We start from the raw sequence: 22007 nt of genomic DNA, 5'->3' as shown, positions 1-22007 counted from the left end.
CGAATAGTTACTTATTTCTATAACTATAAGGAATAAATATTAATTTCTCAATTCTTAATAAATATAAGTAACTGTCATACAAATGAGTAAGTCGTCCTTGAAGAGACCCTGCAGTAGAAATTGATCAAGCCGCCCAATGGCTCGCCGCTCCAGCAACAAAGTTTCGATCCCATGGTCAACAGAGCACAAACAGCATGCCCCTCGTGCTGAATGAAATATGTTAATAGCTATACTAAGAGCAGAGGAACCTTTCTCGATTCTTACACCAGAAACATTGAGCAAACCAAAATTTTGACCGCTCCTTGTTGATCAGGACCAATTGCAATCGAAAGGCTAGTATCAGAGAGAAGGCGGTTCACCGATCAGCGTTGAAGGTGGAGGACTAAACAAATGTTGCCGTTTCCTTTGCCTTTATTATTAATATTTACCCTTAGGATTCATATGCTTCGCCACCGCCGGACAAATCGCGGACCTTCAGCTTTCCTTTCTGTGATGTGATGGTACCTCCGCAGAATATGGCCATTGGGATCGCGGAGACGAAACAGATCAAACCAAGCGCCAAATTCAGCCCCGCCCAGCCAACACTGGTGATCACGAAACCCCCAATTATTGGGCCAAGAAGTTGCCCAGCAGCAAAAGCCATATTATAGAGTGCATAGCCCTGGCCCATGGCACCAGGCCCCGAAAACAAAACTGGATCTCTCTCTTCCAGTTCGTCGACTGCGTGGGAAATTTCTGTCATTGTGATTACTTGAACGACTGTGATTGCTAGACCAACAAGAACAAGCAATGCCCCTAGGATTATCTGTTGTCCTGTTGTGTTGTGCTGCACAAGTCGGAGGAGGATGAGTGGGGGGCCTGCGAGTATGAAGCCAAATGTGCCGAACACGCGGGATCCCCAACGGTCCGCACCCTTCCCTATTAAGACTCCAAATAAGCACGGAAGGGAGAAGATGAGAAATAGAATTCCCGTTCCGCTTGGGGTCCAGTTGAATTTATGCATCACGAATATGGGAAGTGTCTACAACAGGTCAAATTTTTTTTACCCACATCAGCACCCCGTTTAGTATTGTGTCCACTCAACGGGCGATTGCAGAAAACGTACCGTTTCGAATGCAGTCCATACAATTGACTGAATCACAGTTGCAAACAAATTAACCAATATCCGGGAATCCTTGAGCAGGTGGTATATCATCAGTGTTTTTGTGGAAGTAGGCTTCGAATTGCCGTTTTTAGATGGTTGGATGAGTGACGACTGTTCGTCAATGGTGTCTTCAGAGTCCGAACCCAGAGATTGAGTCCGGCTCGACGGACCTGGTGGGGATGGGTGATCGTATGAATCAGTGTGGTTTCGAGCGCCTATGATATGGTGGAGCCACCTATTCGCAACTGCAACCCTCCAAATCAGCTTCCCATCCTCTAAGAAAACCACCCATGCAGAGGTTAGGCATACCGTTTTTCTCAATCATAAGAAGCCGCAGTACGATGTCAATGCATAGTAATGCTATCGGTACCGCGAATGCTGCATAATAGCCTGCTTTGGTGAACCTATCTCAACATATAAGTTAAATGTGCTTTCAGGCTGCGGCGAGGACACTGAGAAAAGATAATATTAACGCGCGTACATGACTCCTCCAACAATTGGTCCGAATAGCACCCCCCAGGTCAATGCAAGGGAGACATAGCCCATTGCTTGCCCAATTCTTTCCTTGGGGACAGTATCAACGGCCAATGCCATTCCGACTGCTCCAACGGCACCACCCGAAAGCCCTTGCATTGCCCTTGCCACTACAAACAAGCCTGGGGACCGCCCAACGAGGAATAAAGAAGTCGCTAATATCATGGCAACCAACCCCATAACGAACGGTAATTGCCGACTCCTGCCACGATCCGCAAAATAACCGAATAGGGCTGTCAAGGGCGGGGAATATCAGATTGTTAGCATACATGTAAACTTGCAATTTATGTCAGTGCCTACATCGTTCATCGCAATGAAATTATCCTTCACTCACGGGATCCGAAGAGGAATGTTGCGCCATATGTTGCTAAAAGAATCGAAACCCATTTTTGCACTGAAAATTATTAACCGTTAGCAAGATATCTCCATTGGATTTAAAAGGTATCGCGCTTTCAATGTATGCTCAATTTTCACCTACCATCTCCCCTGCGGCACACCTGCGCGGTTGGTAAGTGCCAAGGGCACAATTGGGACAATCTGGAGAGGCAGAGTCAGAAGCATTGTCGATTTATCAGGAAAATCAATACTGGAATACCAACCACTCCATATATAAGTGTATCCTTTCCATTTTCGTTAGCTAGACGGATCCCTTTGCATGTCAAAACTCAATTGAAGATGGTGCGATGAAGAATGCAGAAACCAACCGTGAACAACGCCGCTGAGACCACGAGCAGAATAAACCATTCTGAGGATCGAAATGAAAGACCCCAGGGCAATTTGCTTCCGCGAGCCATATTTCTCTTTACCTGCCAACCAATTCCGGTATAATTGGCCTGGCTTTGGGTATATACTGGCGATAAATTTTTATCGAAAGAACAGCATTAAGCGTTAAATTGCTTCACTGAACAGGACATAGTTATATCTGCATAATCGAGGAATAATTGTCGCACTCTTATGGCCTGAGATAGATTGACGTCGGATGTTTGAGGTCAGAGGAGTTTGTCCAAGAGAAAATGGAACAAATTCACAAACGGGAACGATTTGCACCCCACTCTGCCTTGCTCCCTTCTTGTGTAGCTGTACGTGGTATTTCTCTCTGGTTACGTAGCTCAAACAGCTTCAGCTTGTGTGGCTTGATTCCTGTCTTTGCCGGAGAAGGGTGGTTTTAATTGGATCATTGACTCTTGGGAGGAATCATTGCGCCCACTATTTTCAACGTGAGTAGCATCCAAGCTAAGTATCGTCGTCATTCATTATTGGCGTTTGGATACAGCGATTTGCTCGTTGTTTTTGAAAATTCCCATATCTTTATCTGATCTTCAACATTTGGCCTGTCAGAGGCCAATACATGTGCTGCGCCAAAACGACCAGGGCCGAAGCTAGCTCCCGCTAGAGAGCAATAGCTGGACCAGATTGAAAGAAGGCTGCATTGTTCTCAATTTTGGTGCTTTTATCGGAGCTCCGCAAGCAGTGCAGACTGAAAAATTTTTAAACGATTCAAGCAGCCAATCATGCTCTTGTCTCAGAAGGAACGCAGACAAAATCTGCAGACCCGAACGAAATTTTCGATCTGCATGTCAAGAATGGACACACCCGCTGAGAACAGCTTATCGGATTCTGGTATTGTTGGCATCGCAAAATCATGAATGAATCCCCAAGGGCTTTCCTCAAGGCGGAAAAATCGTTAACTGCGTTCCTCTCTTTCTATGTTGTTATAATGTTATTGGGATGTTCCACTGCTGGGAAATGGGAGTTGCGCAAGAATAATTAGTTATGCTTTTTTGCCTTCCACGCCAAAGCATTATCAAACTGACGATTCGACGCTCCTTTTACTTTGTAGTCCACATTTCTTCATTCCTTTTTGGTGTATCATGGTGGCATGAGGATTGTAAAGATTGCGTCAAGATCGTAATCTCAAAGCTATTCTTATTTGTCCCTCTGTTTCTCTACTATTGGACTTTCTCATCCTGTTTTTAGGCTGGTTCTCTCGGCAATTCGGGCTGCGTTCTGCGTAAAACAGGATACATAACAGAGTGCATCGTGGCAAGCAGATGCAAATACCCGCGAGTACTGCATTATCTTTGACCGAGGTATTCTGTCTGGATGAACGCCAGCGCTTGATCATGATAAGCGAAGGAGTGGAAGGGACTCCAAATCGGACATCAAGACTCACTTGACATCTTCTCTAGGTCCATATCCAATCGCTTTGCTGCATTTCCACGGATTTATCTCGTTGACGAGTAACAGAAATTTGTGAGCGAACAATTCTCAACTTCTTGACTCCGGGTTACCTCCCTGACCGTTAAATCTGTAGCTTCATGTATAATAGCATATATCCTGAATGGTCCTATACCTTAGGACAAATTTTGTAACTTGATAGAATTGAATCAAGATGCTGGTGAAATAGAAGGAGCGTAAGATGAACCGCGAGGGTTTATATTCTTGCTTGAAATATTTTGCAGGGGGGGGGTTGAATGTCTCTTGTATACCTCATATGCGCCACAATAGTCCGATAACATCATGATCCCCACTAATTTCCGATAGATGAGAATAAACAGTGAGTTGATGTTGAAATTTTGATTTTGATTTTAGAATGGGTATCCTGTATCCTGTTCATGTCCCCCAGCATTTGTTTGGAGCTAGAAGCAGATAAGAATGAAATTTAGCTCCAATAACACAGATATAACGCTGGTTTCTATGAAGTCAGAGTTGCCTTTGTTGAAAATAAAGTGAAAAGGACATAGCCACAAGCCAGAAAAGCAAACGAAATAACGTTTAAAAGTATATATATATTTACCCCACACGCGAAGGATGAACCAAACTGAACGAAGAAAAGGAAAACAATAACCCCAGATTATGCCTGTTGAACCGATTTTTGCCGTTGAAGGACAAATGCTTTTGATCTTGCCTGGGCCTCAGGTCTAAATGGACTAATAGCCCTGCAATTTGTTCATAACATCGTAGTCTCATGTTGAAAAGTCTATGTGTCATGCATGCATACCCCAGCAATTGCGCAAGTGGTATATGCACGGAAAACAGAAGAAAATGGTTTTAGTAACGGTAGCTGCCCAAGAAAGGAGTCAGTCAGAATATGTTTCCGCCACATTAAAAGGATCACTTTTGAGTTTTCATGGGGACATTGCTTACATCTCAGCCTTGAAAGGGCCATCAATCTCCAAGCCCAGATACTCCGCTTGCTTCGGTGTGAGCTTGGATAACTTGGCATTGACGTGATCAAGGTGCAAAAGAGCAACCTGCTCATCAAGAACCTTGGGGAGAACATAAACACCGATATCTCGCTTGCCACTAGTGATGCCGAACTCGACGTACTTTTTGCCAAATGCTTCATCTTGAGACTTGTAAAGCAATATTTGGGCAAGGACTTGGTTGGAGAAGGAGCATGACATGACAAAAGAGGAGTGACCAGTGGCACAGCCAAGATTCACCAAACGACCCTCAGCAAGGAGGATGATGTGGCGGCCGTTTGGCATAAGGAAGCGGTCGACCTGGGGTTTGATGTTTTGAACAGATTTGGCGTTGGCCTTGAGCCAAGAAACATCGATCTCAATGTCGAAATGGCCAATGTCTATCTTTGTGTCAGCAAAGTTTACCAAAACGATAGCGCTTCCCCCAAGGATCACTTACTGCAAACAATTGCATCATTTTTCATGACGGAGAAGTGTTCCCCGGTCAAGATATCACGGCATCCTGTGGTGGTTACGAAAATTTGCCCGATAGGGGCGGCCTCCTCCATGGTGGTAACTTGGAAGCCGGAAACAGCCGCTTGAAGGGCATTTATGGGATCAATCTCAGTCACAATGACACGCGCACCCATACTGTGTAAGGCCTGAGCACATCCCTTCCCAACGTCGCCAAATCCAGCAACCACTGCAACCTTCCCAGCAATCATGACATCGGTGGCACGTTTTATTCCATCAATAAGGGATTCTCTGCACCCATAAAGGTTGTCGAATTTCGACTTGGTGACAGAGTCGTTAACATTCACAGCAGGGACAAGAAGTTCGTTGTTCTTCAACATCCTGTACAGGTGGTGGACACCAGTAGTGGTCTCCTCTGATAGTCCATAGCAGTCCTTGAGCATCTCTGGGTATTTCTTGTGCACGAGTGCGGTCAAATCACCACCGTCATCAAGGATGAGGTTGAGTTGTTTTCCATCCTTGAATGCAACCAGCTGCTGTTCAAGGCACCAGTTGTATTCCTCCTCGGTCTCACCTTTCCAGGCAAATCTGTAGGGGTTTCATGTTAGAGGCCGTCCCACGGAGTAAAACTGAGGCTACGAGGAGTCGAGAAATTAATAAACCTACACTGGAGTCCCTGAAGCAGCAATAGCAGCTGCAGCGTGATCTTGAGTAGAGAAAATGTTGCAGCTTGTCCAGGTCACTTCCGCACCAAGGGCTTTTAGAGTCTCGATCAAAACAGCGGTTTGGATAGCTGGCATCAACCATTAGTTAATAAATGCTCAAATAAAGAATTACAACGCGAGTAGATGTACTCATGTGAAGACATCCGGCAATGCGAGCACCAGCCAATGGTTGGGCTTCGGCGTACTTCGCACGAATGGCCATGAGACCAGGCATCTCCCCTTCGGCGAGATCAATCTCCCGGCGGCCAAAGGCGGCCAGTGACTAAAATGAAAGGAGTGAGCCCAATGGATCAATTAACCGTATAATAGGTAGAACAGATAACCTACGATGTCAGCGATCTTGAATTTGTGGGCTGGGGCGCTCATGATGGCTATGTATGGTGAAGGATGGGAGGCGGGGTACTTGTCTGCAAAGTAATCAGTCAGTCAGAAAGTTAGAAAATCAATAGAAGAAATTTATTTACACACTTAATTTAAATACAGGCGGTAACAGAAAACGTACTTGAGAAGATAATAAGTAGGAAATACCGGAAAAGGTAGAGGTATATCGAGACAGGAGATGTTTGGAGAGATGATGTTGGATATCTTTTTGATTAACTTCGGGAAAAATAATCCCACCATACCGCCAAGCGATCGGGCCGCTGTTATTCCGGTCAAGACAGCTAAGTTAATTCTAAGTTAATTTTTATGGGCGATGAAATGTCAAGCCCAGGAGCTATGGATCGAGAAAGGCATGAATGTCCGCAACAGGTATACTGAGAATGTCCCAGAGAGGAACGACTATAATTGGAAAATGGAAACCGGAATCCTCCTGGCAATGATAAAATCATCACATTGGCCGCCTTTTTCTTCAACACTGTAATATTAGGGTTGCTCCCGAATTATTGAGACCAAGGACTCAGCTAACAACACCGCAAATTCTCCATTGTTGATATCACATTCTTTTTTTGACACTTTGATACCGCTTGATTCCAGCCCCTTCTTCAACGCGTCCCAAAGAGCCTTGTCAGCAACGGGGTCATCGAATGGGCTATGAGGTGTTGACAGGAGACTAAAGCCGCCGGTGGGCAGAATGACCTCGACCAGCTTTGGATTGACAACATGGTTCCGAAGTTGTGTCGCGATAAATTCGCCAATCTGAGCGCATTCCTCTTCGCTAGTCCTAACTAAAGTGACTGTAGGGTTATGCTCGTAGAGTTTGCGGCCCAGGAATTTTTTAGGAACTGTGCTTCTCGGGCCAAAATTGATCATATCGCAGGCGCCCACGCTGACAACCTGCGGGATTCCAGCCTCGGCAGCCGCACGCAAACGATCATGGCCAGCGGAAAGGATGCCGCCGAATAACTCGTCTGCGATTTCCGTTGTAGTCACATCGATAACAGCGTCGATTTTCCCTTCTCTAACGAGCCGCTCCATTGCTCTGCCACCGGCGCCAGTAGCATGGAAAACATAAACCTCGTAGTTATAATTACTCTGGAGGTGAAGTCGGATTAGATCGACACAAGGGGTTGTGACTCCGAACATCGTCACGCCTATCCGTTTCAGGCCGGTTGCAACTGGTTTGTCCACATAGGCCCTGTGGGATGTCGCCATGCCCTCGATGGCCCCAGCAGCATTTGCTACTATTTGATTCAATATTGAGTTAGTGCCTGCGATATCAACGACACTATACATCATCGTGATGTCCGTCTCCTCTATGAAAGGTTTCACGTCTCCACTCGCCATCGTTGAAACGATCAACTTGGGGAATCCAACTGGCAACGCATTCCGCATCGCGCCGGAGGCAAGAGATGTACCACAAGACCCGCCAATCGAAATGACTCCGTGGATAACCCTACGAGAATAAAGGTCTTGTATATAGGAACTGGCGCATTTTATCATGTATTGGATATACTCCGTTCTGGAGAGCGGTAGAATATCGATGCCTGCTCCTCCTGGAGGAGATGTTGCGGCAGCATTAATAAGGTCTGTATTTCTTATGTCAATTGATTCGTGCTGACATGGATTTCGTCCCACATCTATCAGTAATGCTTTGCATCGATTGCGTTCTAATATCCGATCACGAAGGAATAGCAGTTCATCGAGCTTCGAATCACAAGTTCCAATAATAGCAATAGTGGTTAATGTTTGGTGAGTTGTCATCTCCACGAATTTCCACTTTGATACGAGATACGCTAGTGCTCCTCAAGATGCGAGCGTACGCGAAATGTGCGGGAGTGGTAAGGGGCTTTAAATATGAAGAGGAAGAATTCCGGGAATCTAAGCTTGGAATTCAATCAGCAAGGGCCGGTATCTCATTAAATCTAAATTCAAAGTCATTGAAAGTTGCACCTCATTTGTTGGTTATAGATTTGTATAGGACGGACCACCCTAAGGTTGTCATGAGTACTTGTCGGCGGATTAAAACAGCTACACGCTGCTTGACGTGCGCCGTATTATGTGGCATGTATTATCGCAAGTAAATCTGACAGAAGGACAGAATTTGTGTTCCTGAAATATTTTTGAAAATTTCTACCTGTGGACTGACTTAACATTTACATCATGTAGAGTGATGTGATGTGGGGTTGAGGGGGAGCCACAGCTTAATAATGTGCAACCGGGAATGCCATGCATAAAGTCCACTTGATTGTACCTGACACTTTACAAATATCTGCTGTAATCTCCCTGGGAATATATCTAATTCAACCGAGTTTCCACACTGTGTCTATTGGCTTGCAATATGTAGACTTACCGGCGGTATTTTTTGTGTCGACATTTAACAGCATCCCCGCATGACGTTGCAAAAACGGTCCTTGTCATAGCTAACTATGCCTCGCCCAACAACAAGAACTGAGGTCCTTCAAAAACTAAGGGATACAATTTCTAAAAATGAAATAATTGTTGGCGCCGGAGCTGGTGGGTGCGATCCCTATGTCTCTCTACTCTTAAACACACATCTAATGAACTTTCAGGTATTGGGCTTTCTGCAAAAAGCGTCGAGAAGGGGGGTTGTGATATTATTGTCGTGTACAATTCTGGCCGCTTTCGTATGGCTGGACGTGGCTCATTGGCTGGAATGATGCCATACGGAGATGCAAATCAGATTGTTGTCGAAATGGTGAGTTGTAATGGAACATATTATATACAAAATGGCAATTTCGATTTGAATCGGCAAGTTGATAATGGATCCAGGCAATTGAAGTCCTCCCTGTTGTGGAGAATACCCCCGTGCTAGCTGGAGTGTGCGGTACAGACCCATTTAGGTCCATCCCTCATTTCCTTGCCCAGCTTAAAGAGATCGGATTCTGTGGGGTTCAAAATTTCCCAACAATTGGGCTTATCGATGGCAAATTCCGTCAAAATCTTGAGGAAACCGGGATGGGCTATGACAAGGAAGTTGAAATGATCAAAATTGCACATGAGCTCGATTTGGTTACCACTCCGTACGTATTCACCCCAGAGGATGCAGAAAAGATGGCACGAGCGGGGGCCGATATTATTGTCTGCCATGTCGGGTTGACCACTTCTGGAGCCATCGGGGCGGCTACTGCGTTATCCTTAGATGAATCCGTGAATATCATCCAGAAGATTCGCGATGCTGCTGTCATAGTCAACCCGGACGTTATTGTGCTCTGCCATGGCGGGCCCATTGCTGAACCTAAAGACGCCGAATATGTCCTGACGCGCACCAATGGTGTTCACGGTTTCTACGGCGCAAGTAGCATGGAACGTTTACCCGTTGAAATTGCGATCAGACAAAATGCAGAGGCGTTCAAGAAATTGAAAATAAACCAACATTAGGAACAGACCTGAAAGGCGAGAAGTTGTGAACAGTAACTTTTAATGCGAAACATGATTTTGCAGGGGTTTTACCACTACGCAAATGGATCAATTCTTGTTTCATGAGTTGTGGCCCAGTCCAAGTGATAAGGAAGCGTGATTGAATATGGCAAAAAGGACAGCGGTTTCTGAACGGTCCAGCTGGCGATATATACATGTACATGTACCAGAACAAACAGATAAGGAGAGCTTAGCAAAGAAGGAATGTAACAGCAGGGAATTAATGCAAAACAGAGTGGCTCGCGTCCATGGGATGTTCTCCTGAAAAGCTGGCCAGCTGCCTCCCAAGAGAATCTTTATATTTACCTTAGTCCATCTTCTTTGCTGAAAATTTTTTCTAGATCTTGATGGTCTTGCCTGTCCCACTCTTCCTCTTCCTCTTCCTCTTCCGCCCCTTCACTCCGGCCAGGTGGGGAGACCTGGATCATCTGAATTGCACCTAGAAGCTCGCTAAGAGGATAGACAGATAGACACCAGAGAACTCCCAGTCCACAATCCCCACTAGACAACCATCACGAACAAGCACGTTGCCAGCATGGAAATCCTCATGTACTAGGACCCAGGGCTCAGCATCAGGAGTTTGGAAGAGTTGGACATTGTTTGAAATATTCTCTTTCTCAAATTTCAAGGACTCAATAAATTGGGCAACAGTGACCTTGTCAAACAGATCCATTAAAATATCATTATTGTCTGCATGGGTGTAATAATATCTCGCGATAATAGCAAGATAGGATATAATCCTTGCTATTGGAGTATGGTCTAATATTATAATAATCATGAGTGTGGAATTTAGCCTATGTAAACAATTAGCAATTGCTCCGTTGAGATAGGAATCGCTAGACTACGGACTTACTCGACCCCTACCATTAAATATTTTGCCATCCTCAATCGTCGGTCCCAGTGTGAGAATCTGGGTCAAGACCTCCAATAAAATCAAATCGCATTTTCCGATCTTGGCAATAATGCAGGCAATGCTCCGAGTAAATTGTTGCCTTTTGATCTTCAGAGAGCCATGGCAAGGCAATGCTTAGGCGCTCTTCATCAATAAATTCCTGTGCAATAAAAGCATGCCCAGGTTGACCATCCCAGTGAAGAACTCTTGGTGCAGGAATATCAGGTAGGTTTTTGCAAAGGAATTGGAGGCAGGCAACCTTGTGACGAAGTTGATACAGGTGAAGAGACTGGGCCGACTCCTTTGGAATACGCAGTACACCTTTTTTGATTTGCTCACTTGTGTGGTTGATGTCTGCAGCAGTTTTCTGTACTACCATGTAAGACACCACTCTGTGTTGAAGGAGCGAAGCTGGGCTGACTTTACCAGGAGGTATATCAACAGCCAGCCATCCTTGATTGTGTGCACCACTCGCCAGGTATTTCAAGGTGATTGATTGATGTGTCAACCCCGCTCAGTCCTTCAGCAACCTTTGCGGCAATCTTCAAAGCGCAAACCTTCAGTAACCCAATATCCTTATCGAATGATAAGCACCTTCAACACGAGAAGATTCTCTATGGCCAAAATGAATGACTTGACCGGTGGAGTAGAGGACAATCGATTCTCTATGAATCAGCCAGGTTTCTTTGCAATAAGTTAGTGCATCAGGTAGATTAGTAGGGAATGTGACATTCAACAGTGGCAACGCGCAATCAAGCAGCGTAAGGTTGTTGTTCTCGCGGAAGATATCGAGTGGTTTGAGAGGCATAAGGAGCTGGTGAGCAAGGCGGTTTCTACAATCCTTGAGAAGCTAACAATACTTTGATGAAACATTAACCCGGCTAAGGCCGGATATGGCATCCAAATAGCCTCCTTGTTCATTCCCCACTTGAGACGATCAAATCCCTTTTCCCATCTCCAACACCAGTTTTCACCTTAGAAGAACCTCATTGACCCGAACAAAAACAGGACTCCACGAGTTATTTATCTTCCACAATGGAACTCTCTTCTGAATTCCATTCCGCGCTTCTTGATGTGAAGCAACTAGCCGCGTACCCGAATCTCGAGGCACTCAGGTCCATGGTGAACGAGGGATTCCACATTCGCCATCACGAATTGTTCGCAACGGAGCAAAGGGGAAGATTTGAAAATGTAGCAGAATTAGTCGACAGCTTAGACGAAGTGGGAAGATGTTGCATCATCACACAATCACAGCCAGATAAGGACCCAAGGATAGTTGCTTGTAGCATGATAAAGGCGTATCACGAAGGAGATCCAGTATCGGCGCCATCACTGAAGAACGGAGATGGCCAAGAGGTTTCCTCTCCCAATGGGACAAATGGGACGACAAGCGAATTACACGATCAGCAGGCGACACTTGCCGCCCAGCGAGTCAAAACTGAACACTCTGAGATCGATATCAGATCCATAACGGACTGGGAACTCGCAGTCGTGGTTGTCCGCCAAGATCCCCAACTAAGCAAACTCGGTTTCGCTGTTCGATGTGTGTCGCTCCTGGAACAAGATTTGATGGAGCGGCTGGAACAGGCCGAAAAAGAAGATGCTAAGGGTGCAATCGCACAAGGGCGACAACAACCGTTGACATTGTGGGTAAAGGCAACAAAAGCAATAAATGGGTCGTATTGGGAGAGGAGAGGGTATAAAACTGTTCGCACAAAGACATTTCCCAAGGGGTTCTGGGGGGCATACAGAGATTTCGAGTTTGCTTGGATGACGAAGTGTATTCTACCTCGGGCGATTTCTAGTTCATCATGTGGATTGGAGTAAAGCAGATATAGAGCATCTATTTATCAGGTCCAGGTAATTCATGTATATTGCGAATGCACATATACAGGAATTTGTACGCAATCAGATGGCGATTTCAAGAAGAGTGAAATAGAGTTGCAGTTCCTTTTTGTTTGTGAAGCTTAACGTTATCTTCAGTAAGATTTCTACTCCCACTCACAGGGAAATATTTATAGAGGAGCTTATGAGCTGCAAATATGTCTAGAAATTAGATAAATACTAAGGCTGAATATGAGATGCCCGTTTTATCATTCGGAGAACCCCTTTAAATATTCATTCCTTCCACTATTGCTCAAGAACTCGCATTGTGCAGTACAAACATTGATATAGCTTATCTAGGGAGCCCCGTACATAACTGCTGATTGACCCTGAAGGTGAAGGACATCCATTGATTTTGGTAGACGAATATTTCGGAATTAACAAGTTATCATCTAATCCTTGCGGGGCGGATATCCTTTTGGGCAAGGAGGCTATCAATTTTTTCTTTCCTTTTTTCTGGGAAGAAAAAAAGAAAAAAGAAAAACAGGAGTAAAGAACACTCCACAGACTTTGTTCCTCTGTACCTTTACCCCTATACTTCAGAGATCAGTGTTGACTACAGATGAGGCGTTATATCAACATAGTCTCATATTGCTTTGTGTGCTCGCTGGGAAGCAGAACCAGGTGCACGTTTTCGACTCTGTGCAGAGAACCCTAGTCTTGATGCTACCAAACCCCTCAGTTCTCTCTTCGGACCGTCGGACAACAATACAACAACGTTGCATCCGACGTCTCGAAAAGCTCTTCTCCCAGGACTTGTATTCCTACCTTGGCCGGCTCCAACCCTATATGGACAGTTGAGCCAAGCGTGTTCCGGTTCAAACTCCCGCCTCGGATATTTCCAATTGAACTATACCATAAAGTTTAAGGTATGCTTGCACATTACTAATTCAATCAGGTGAAATCAGCTCAAAGAGTACTTTTGTACTGATGTCTGTTCGGTGTAGTTAAAGCGTAGAGAAGAGTAAAATACTTTGGAGATACTCTCCGCTGCTGAATGAAAGCGTTTGCAAACCTGTTCTGAGGTTCTACCCGAGAGCTGTGCTTTGTAAGCGGTAAAGCATCACCCGGAGAGATATTCTTTTTATCATGGGGAGCGTTTTTCGATGGATGTATGGGTGTTGTCTAACTATTCTTCCAGCCCCCGGTGCTTGTTCCTTCGCCTCTACGATGAAATGGCAAGATAAGCAAATCCACGTGCACGCCCATTCCGGAAACAGCCAAGAAAGCTGAAGCTGATTCAAGTATTTAATTCATCATTTGGAACGTCAAATTTGATCTCAAAAGCTATCTTGACAACATCCCAACAAACCGATTCAATTTTTTCAATTTTTCAAGTTCCTTTCCACAACGCTCTATAAAATGCCTAGGATTGTCGGAAAAGAGGTTGGCCCAACTGGCTATGGCCTCATGGGTGAGTCGCCAATCCCACGCTTAGAGCTATGGGGCATTCGCTCAACTGTTGGCGGAAATAGGATTCACATGGTGTGCACAACCGACTCTGGAGCCCCAATATACTGAGGCAATGAATGCAGCATTATCCCTTGGGGCCAACCTCTGGAACGGCGGCGAAATATACGGCACCCCGGAACACAACTCTCTTCACATCATCCATAAATTTTTCACCCAACACCCAGAGGCAGCTGACAAAGTTGTCCTTAGCATCCAAGGAGGTATGGCACGAGGCGAACTCGCTCCAGACGGGTCTGAGGAAAATCTCCGTACAAGTGTGGATGAGTGTTTGAGGGTCCTAAATGGTGTAAAAGAGCTTGACCTGTTTCACATCTCTCGATTGGACCCAAAGTACCCAGTAGAAGAAACCATCGGCCACCTCGCAAAGATGGCGAAAGAAGGAAAGCTCAAAGGTATCGGCCTGAGCGAGGTGGACGCAGAAACCATACGACGGGCGTAAGTATCGACATCCAGCAGGCCCGGGGAATGCATCTAACTTCAAGTATCACAGACACAAGGTCCATCCAATTGCAGCAGTCGAGGTTGAACTATCGCTGTGGAGTCCCGATATCCTTGAAAACGGAGTAGCGACGACCTGTGCAAAGTTTGGAATACCCATTGTGGCCTACTCTCCGCTGGGCAGGGGGGCACTGACGGGCAGGATCGCCAAGCCCTCCGACATTCCCCAGGGCGACATCCGTAATTACCTACCGAGATTTCAAGAGGCCGCTCTAGCCGCCAACCAGAAATTTGTTGATGACGTTATATCATTTGCTGAAAGAAAGAAGATAACCCCCGCTCAGGCCGCATTGAATTGGGTCAGGACCCTCAACAATGACAAAAACATGCCCACAATTATCCCGATACCATCAGCCAAATCAAAAGAGCGGGTGTCAGAGAATTTGCAAACCCTACCTCCATTTTCTGCTGAAGACATGAAGGAGATCGACGAGATGATCAAAGCAAGTAATATCATTGGAGACAGATATCCGACTTATTAAAAGGAAACAAAAATGGAGAACAGAAAGGATCCGCTAATTTGGGAAGTTTCATGGCGAGGTAAGGAATGTGTTGCTTGATAATGCATTATTTTTCACATTCAGCCTCAGTGGAACATACTATATATTCTGGGAAGTTAGCCAATTCTTGTTACTCAGTTAGAATTATGATAAAACATGATTATAGTATTTTGAGGTTCAGATCAAGTGTAGGAATTTGTGTCAACAGTCAATTTCACAATATAAAATGGAAATTGTCGGTATTGCAGAATTCTCTTATTCATCCGTTGGTAATTAAGAAACGTATATGAAGATACAAAAACGGAATGTCTTACCAGAATGAAGTTCCAGGGAAATCATTAGAGTTCCTCAAGAACTGCTGTATCCATTAAGCAGTAGCTGGTTCTCATGCCAATGGGCATGTCTTGAATAACAGGTATCACCGAATATGAAAGGGTTTTTACAGTTTGATATGCTGTTACTAACTCATGATTTAAAAACCACTCAAGAGATAATATAAATCTCATCATGCTTTAAAATGCCATTTGGCTAAAAGATAACCAAGTGGTTAGCCAAGTGGGCTGTGAAGGATCGGCGCAATATGATGCCCAAAGACAGAGCAGAGAGGACAGGTCAATGTAACATCCATGAACTGATGGTACATGTTCATGCACATTCAAATATTCCTACTTTAGCAATAACTAAATGGGTAGGTAAAGTAACCGTGATTGAATTGAGCTCATGTATTTCACTACTTTCTCACCCACACCACTTTCTTGATCACTTTGTCCCACTACATCAATTTAGGATGGGAATGTACAGTACAGCACACTTCATGTTTGTCTTGTTTCTTGCAAAGTGACTTCTCATACTAAATTCATGGAATGGTACAAAATGATCAAGAAAGTGGCGTGGGTGAGAAAGTGATGAAATACGTTAACTATCTCAAGGTATAATTCATGCGAAGGACGGGCCACCTGCCGCCTAGTAGGCTATTGTTGCAAAGCTATGGTATATTAGACCCTAGGTCAGTGCTCGGCTACCCAATAAAAGAATATTCATCGAATTAACATGAGTCCCCTGAGTCCTCGATGGGAACGAGCAGTCTCGCCGAGCATAGACTTGCTCGCCAAGTTTTAAAAAGCTAGACAAGCAGTTCGTCGGCGAGGGTTTATCGTGATTGGGGCTTGGAAGTGATAACGGAGGCCCACTTTGGCAAATCGCTTGAAGGGCCTTTTGTTAATTGACTTTCGGAATCCTGCTTCACCAATAAATCCACATGCTAGCCCGGTGAATGGGTTTCGTTTCATTCCAGAACACCTCAGGATTCCGTTGGCATCACGGGAGAGCGATGCCAGGCTCCTGACAACGCTTGGGTAGCTACCAAAGAAGGGATGTGCACGAACATCGTTACAACCTTGGATACCGTGGCCGAGTGAGACGCACACATGTCCTTCCACCATGATCGCATGGGCACCTGAGACGGGACTAGGGTCAAGCAAAACGGAGTAGACTGTTCCCGAAAAAGGGACATTCTGCTCTGATACATGGGATGGAAATATCCAATCTCCTGCGACCTGAATTGGATGCCAAGGAGTAATCGATAAAGAGCCAATATTGCAAAGTATGGTGTTTTTGACTGCTGTAGCCAAAACTGCCCTCACGCGGCGCGGGCCGAGCGGAGTCCATACCTTGATCCCAGCACGAATATCTCGAATGGGTAAGCTGCTGTTCCTTTCGGCAAGACGGATGTTGCAATGCCCAGCAAAGCAAGGATTGTTTCTGCAGTTGTATCGAGACATTTTGTAGGACGGGCGGATTTTGACTGTTCCATCAGGAGCCTTTTCGATAATCGATGGTTTTGGTGGAGGAAGATTATCAAAACGGGTATCGAGCTCCTCACGGCACCGGCAGAAGAAGGGCGAGTTCTTGCCGTATTGGAGAGGCCCAGGATCCTTGAAGCTGTTGCACATCTGGTGCGTGTGTGCATTGAGAAGTGACAGTACTGGTTAAAATTACAATTAATAAAGTTCATAAATGTGTTCGTAACAATCATGGAGAAGGTACTCACAGTAATGTTTCCCCCATTTCGCAAAATTCGCATGAACCAAGATGGAAAGTCTAAGTTGGCCTTCTGGTTCTTCACCGGCGAGATCCCTTACTAAGCTGTCATTCTCTTCATCGGTATGTTCAAGCTGTTTGATGTCTTTGATAATGTGATCCAGCTGCTGTCGTGCATTTTTAAGACCGTTTTCATCGATATTGGTATACTCTTTATCTAGGCCCAAGGGGTAGAGACTCCTTAGAAAGGCGCAGATACGCGCACGAGACAAATGATAGTCGGAAACATGGACCGGAAGAGATGTGTGCTGAGAGAATACCTGCTCGTCAGCAACAACTGATTTAAGACACCCTTGGAATTGATATGTTAACGTTGCTTGTGCCATCGAGGGTGTTGCTGCTGTTGTTGCATTCTTCATCCGGATAACTAAGTCGCGGGATTGGCCATATTGTAGAGTGCCAATAGCAACTGTGAGATTGCTGTCCCTTGTTGACTCTTCGTGCAGTCCTAGACCCGTCTTGCTACCCAAGTCTTGTGCTAGCGTTACTGAACCCGAGGTCCGAAATGTCACCTTTGCTTGGGTGGCGAAGGTCGTATAAAGGTTGGCGATGGCATGGACAAAGACAGTTCCTGTTCAAATATAAGAAGGTGCATACACATTATAGGTTCATTGAAATCGTACCTATCATTCCCGCGTCAGGGATGAAAGCGAAAGTTCCCCCTCCGACCTCCGCAATCGCCTGCAACAAACCCGATCGAATATTGTAGCCAAACCCAAATGTGTGTATCATCGGCATACGATGGCCCAGCAGTTGCAGGATTGGACGCAATTTCGTTACATACCCTTGCTTCGGACACATGTGATTTGGCATTCCTGAATTTATATATGCATTAGCATGAGCGACCCTACTACATGTACAGTACGTGCATAGAACATTGTACACACCATCAGTTAAGACATAAAGCGCTTGAACGCTCTGCGGTGTATGGCGTTCATTCTCAAACGCCTTCAAACCCAATTTCAAGCCGTGCCATAAGTTCGTTGAAGATAAAGGCTTCAAAGCTTCCACAGCTTTCAATGCTGCTTTCTTGCTGCTTTCATTCATCTTGGATATCTCGTAAACGACCTAGAGCGAAGCGATTATTGACTCTTCGTATACGGTATGTCGGCCGTGGTCAAAAGGGAAAATTACCTCAGCCTCGGTCGAAAAAGCCACAATACCCAGGCGATCATTCTCGTTGAGCGTTTCAATTATTGTCCTAGCAGCATGTTTGGTCAAGTCTAGAACGCTCAACCCGGTTTCTTCGCGTTCACCGGATTCGTCAGTCGTAGGGAGGGGAGCACTCGACTGCATACTGTAGGAAACATCAATACAGAGAACAATGTCACATGGAACATGTGGCATTTCTTTTTCAGGATGCAGTGGAGGGTGAACGGAGAGTATCATAGAATTGGTGTCTGGCAGAGGATGTAGTTGAACTCCAACTTCATTGGGACTTCGTTCTCCCGCGATAGTGGTGCTCGTGCTCAGGCGAGGGCGGATAGGAATCTGGTCATCGATGATTTCGAAATCATCTTCCGAGGAAGCGGCTGGCTGGACGGGATCCATGTTACAGTAATTGGAATATCTTTTATCAGCGGGCTGAGAAACAGTAAATTGGTTCAAAATCACAGACAAGTTTCAAACGTTTGTCCTCCAGACAATGGTTTGGCAAAACAGCGTCAGGATATTTCCTCCAAGCAAAAACAATAGGAATTTTGGATGGCATTTAAAAGACCACTTCAAGGGTATCAGGCAGCAGTCCATCGCTGTGACGTCCTTCATGATTCGCTAACGAATGTCAAAGGTGAGGGGAATCACCCACGACCGTTCAAACTTTCACGACCTTAGCCATGTTAGTGCTTTGAAAATGCCGATGCTCGAAAAACGACCAAGCCAAGGCGCCTTTCGATGCCGGCCATTTGAGAGGACTTGAAGCTGCATGGCTCAGGAAGAAAGGAGGTGGGAGACGTGTTTCCTGCAGAAACCTTGGACAGAGTCTTTGAGATGACTTGTGTGATACGCCGATACTACCAGCGACCCGTAAATTGCCCCGCATCCGTTGCAAGAGGGATCCTATGATAGGATTGAATCACTGTGGGCATGAAGGATTTCGCATGATATTGGTCGACGTTGTCTTGAGGCTGGATTAAAGTTAAAGTTAATGGCTTGGCTTAGAGTCATAGTCGTTGTGCGGCTGAGCTCCTTGACTCCAGGCCATGGCATTTCAGCCTTGGCGCTGACCTTATCCAAGACTCCCCTTGGCACCAGGCCAAGAATGGAATTGAATATTTTGCAATGAATTCAGAGCAGACACTGCTTCACAAACAAAATCACTATAGCCACAGTCAAGAAGAGAGTCTTGCACTTCACATATCATCAAATTTTCAAAACACCACCACATTAATGCTGCCTGTCTAGTGTATTCAACCATTATCCAAAGCTACCACCTTTCACCACCTCTGAGAGCCAGATCTCCCAAGTACTCCGTAGAACATCCATCGCAGTTCAATCTGAACGCATTTATCAACAAAGATCTTTTTGCTATGCAGGAGCCAAATTAACTCACTTAGTGATGACATTCTTGCAGAACAGATTAAGAGTCAATTCAATTCATCAGAGTTCTACAGCTTCTGAATATATTGAGATTCAAGTTCACAGATCAAATCAGCACCCTCAATAACTACCACTGATAGCAAATAGCATATTACAGAGCCAGTTGTCGGCAATGTCATTCCTTTCTTCTATGACTCTTAACCTTCCATCCCTCTCAGTCAACAAGCAATCCACTGTTTTGACACTCCCTCCTCAACTTCCAGACTACTCAAATCAAGCTCTCAATCAATCCCAGTATACTGTATACTCCCAGCAACGTAGTCAGTTGTCTGGGAGGTGTTAGCTGGTGAAGATGACGCACGGAGTGAAACATCGAATGAGCCAGTTCTACACAATGAAAATACACAGAATGCAGCTCAGAGCCAACAAGTTAACTGCGATGGGGAGATGGGTGTGAGGTTCTCTTCTTGACTTGCGGTCTACATTGCAGGCCAAGTTATTTGTAGTAAAGCCGTGTATGTATCAAACCTATTAAAAATAGTTAATTATTAGCTGAGTTTGAATAGTATCCATCCCTCAAGAGATGGCGGATTGTCCTCGTGTTAGCCATGCTAACATGTTCCTACTGAAGCAAACCGCTTCCTGGCTTCAAATCTGCTTGCATGATATGCAACAGTTCCTCTAGTTAAACTACCATTCCTTGTATGCAGATAATCAAGCGTATAGTCATCCTGCCTTCCATCATCTGTTATTACCGAAAGTAAAGCATAACTAACTCCAAGATCTAAATGTAAATCATCGCTAACAGAAACAAAGGTTTAACCTATCACAAACTCAAATTTCATTCTTCTCATCCGCAATTTCCCACACCTCGATCCCGTCAGCAATAGTCAGCTTCCAAGTTTTAAATTCAACACTTTCATACAATTCGTTCGCAGTTGCTATTGCCTGTCTATGCCACGGCCCAAGTCCTCCACGTCTCGCGTCCTCCTTGCTTCGCCAGATACCTGATGATCATGAAAGAGTTTATATCAGCCCAATGATATTGACCCAACGTCCACCCAGAGAAAAACACGAAGAAACGGGGGGAATCAACAGGCCCACTTCCATTTACAGGTTGCCAAATTCCTAAATTTCTCATCCTTGATCCCAAACCAGTATTTCAACAGCCCACCGCTCACAGTAGCTCCCCAATGAGAATATAAGTCGAGCTCCATGAGCCTGTCGGAATCTGCTGTTGGAAGCAGGACGGATCGAAACGTCACGACATGGAATGACAGGTCCTTCCACTCATGGCCTTCTGCAATTGCCAGATCCCTCAGCACATCCATCACAAGCTTCCAATTGAACGATTCAATATATTCTGCTACTGCATAATCGGATCGAATGGGTTTGAGAACCGTCAGCGCTTTCGCGAGGAGCTGGCTAGAAGGATCAAGCGTATGAAGATCTAGATGATGGCCGTCCCGATTATACGGGGATGAGATGAGATGCGAGCTTGACGGAGCGGCTTCCTGATACTTGAGTCCCTGCTGTAGTTGGAGGGACGATGCACCTTGGAATGCGAGAGCGTTAAAGTCATCTGTTACAAGACTGTGGTGGAGGACCGGTACTTTTACAGGGTAGGTGGGTTTGGGGCCATTGTGTGTTGATCCCATTACTTCATTTATAGTAGGGGAACAAAGACTGGCGATGCTGGCAACGGGCAATTGATCTTAAGAGGCCACCAATAATTCGGACATTAACTACCAAGGAAAGAAAATTCTGCTCACAACTCAGAGAAAGGAAAAGAAAAAGAAGCACAAAGAGCAGCTCACGCCATTCTAAATAGTCTGAAGAACCGATACCACTGTTATCAACGGGAAAATCAGAACGAATGGAGAGCTTAAGATAATTGGCCAGCTGACGGAAATCAGTGAGACCCATTAAAGTTGCAATTTCTTTCTTTCTTTTTTTTTTTTTTTTTTTTTTTTTTTTTTTTTGCCAGACATCCTCATATGTACAGTACATCAAAATATTCTGTATAACAATACCTGGTTTACCAATGATAACTAACGCCTGGTATCACACTGTGCATCCTATAAAAGGTGTCATAAATAATGCGCCATCCCCGCCCACTCATGCACAAAGAACCCACAAGGAAGAAAAAGAAACAGAGTAATGATACACCAAAACTGGGTCAGAAATTCCAAACAGCTAGCGTCATTTTGTTTATCCGGAAGGGGGCGGGCGGGTGGCATC

The 22007-nt window shown here is 45.1% G+C and overlaps 6 protein-coding genes across 6 annotated transcripts; 2 read left to right on the top strand and 4 right to left on the bottom strand.

The window, feature by feature from the left end:
* Positions 1–430: 430 nt before the first annotated feature.
* HCAG_03372 (predicted protein) lies at positions 431–2472 on the bottom strand (the record flags this gene model as incomplete). Its single annotated transcript, XM_001541225.1, has 7 exons — positions 431–1021; positions 1106–1314; positions 1454–1548; positions 1626–1911; positions 2013–2072; positions 2176–2215; positions 2383–2472. 7 exons carry the CDS (start codon positions 2470–2472, stop codon positions 431–433), a joined length of 1371 nt encoding a protein of 456 aa, XP_001541275.1.
* A 2257-nt stretch (positions 2473–4729) lies between these two features.
* HCAG_03371 (adenosylhomocysteinase) lies at positions 4730–8020 on the bottom strand (the record flags this gene model as incomplete). Its single annotated transcript, XM_001541224.1, has 9 exons — positions 4730–4742; positions 4826–5264; positions 5324–5925; positions 6004–6130; positions 6192–6324; positions 6390–6469; positions 6686–6724; positions 7025–7684; positions 7957–8020. 9 exons carry the CDS (start codon positions 8018–8020, stop codon positions 4730–4732), a joined length of 2157 nt encoding a protein of 718 aa, XP_001541274.1.
* An 849-nt stretch (positions 8021–8869) lies between these two features.
* Positions 8870–9842, top strand: HCAG_03370 (hypothetical protein; the record flags this gene model as incomplete). Its single annotated transcript, XM_001541223.1, has 3 exons — positions 8870–8957; positions 9014–9159; positions 9234–9842. The coding sequence occupies 3 exons, from the start codon at positions 8870–8872 to the stop codon at positions 9840–9842; spliced, it is 843 nt and encodes a 280-aa protein (XP_001541273.1).
* A 4177-nt stretch (positions 9843–14019) lies between these two features.
* On the top strand, positions 14020–15110 carry HCAG_03369 (predicted protein; the record flags this gene model as incomplete). Its single annotated transcript, XM_001541222.1, has 3 exons — positions 14020–14071; positions 14133–14565; positions 14621–15110. The coding sequence occupies 3 exons, from the start codon at positions 14020–14022 to the stop codon at positions 15108–15110; spliced, it is 975 nt and encodes a 324-aa protein (XP_001541272.1).
* Positions 15111–16243: 1133 nt separating this feature from the next.
* HCAG_03368 (predicted protein) lies at positions 16244–18779 on the bottom strand (the record flags this gene model as incomplete). Its single annotated transcript, XM_001541221.1, has 5 exons — positions 16244–17112; positions 17179–17799; positions 17852–18043; positions 18116–18296; positions 18363–18779. The coding sequence occupies 5 exons, from the start codon at positions 18777–18779 to the stop codon at positions 16244–16246; spliced, it is 2280 nt and encodes a 759-aa protein (XP_001541271.1).
* Positions 18780–20600: 1821 nt separating this feature from the next.
* HCAG_03367 (conserved hypothetical protein) lies at positions 20601–21424 on the bottom strand (the record flags this gene model as incomplete). Its single annotated transcript, XM_001541220.1, has 2 exons — positions 20601–20773; positions 20881–21424. 2 exons carry the CDS (start codon positions 21422–21424, stop codon positions 20601–20603), a joined length of 717 nt encoding a protein of 238 aa, XP_001541270.1.
* Between the last annotated feature and the right edge of the window lie 583 nt (positions 21425–22007).

Source organism: Histoplasma capsulatum, genomic scaffold (genome assembly GCF_000149585.1).
Source record: "Histoplasma capsulatum NAm1 scaffold_3 genomic scaffold, whole genome shotgun sequence".
Lineage (NCBI taxonomy): Eukaryota > Fungi > Ascomycota > Eurotiomycetes > Onygenales > Ajellomycetaceae > Histoplasma > Histoplasma mississippiense.
The sequence above is the reverse complement of the archived record's forward strand: the minus strand, read 5'-3'. Positions and strand labels throughout refer to the sequence as shown.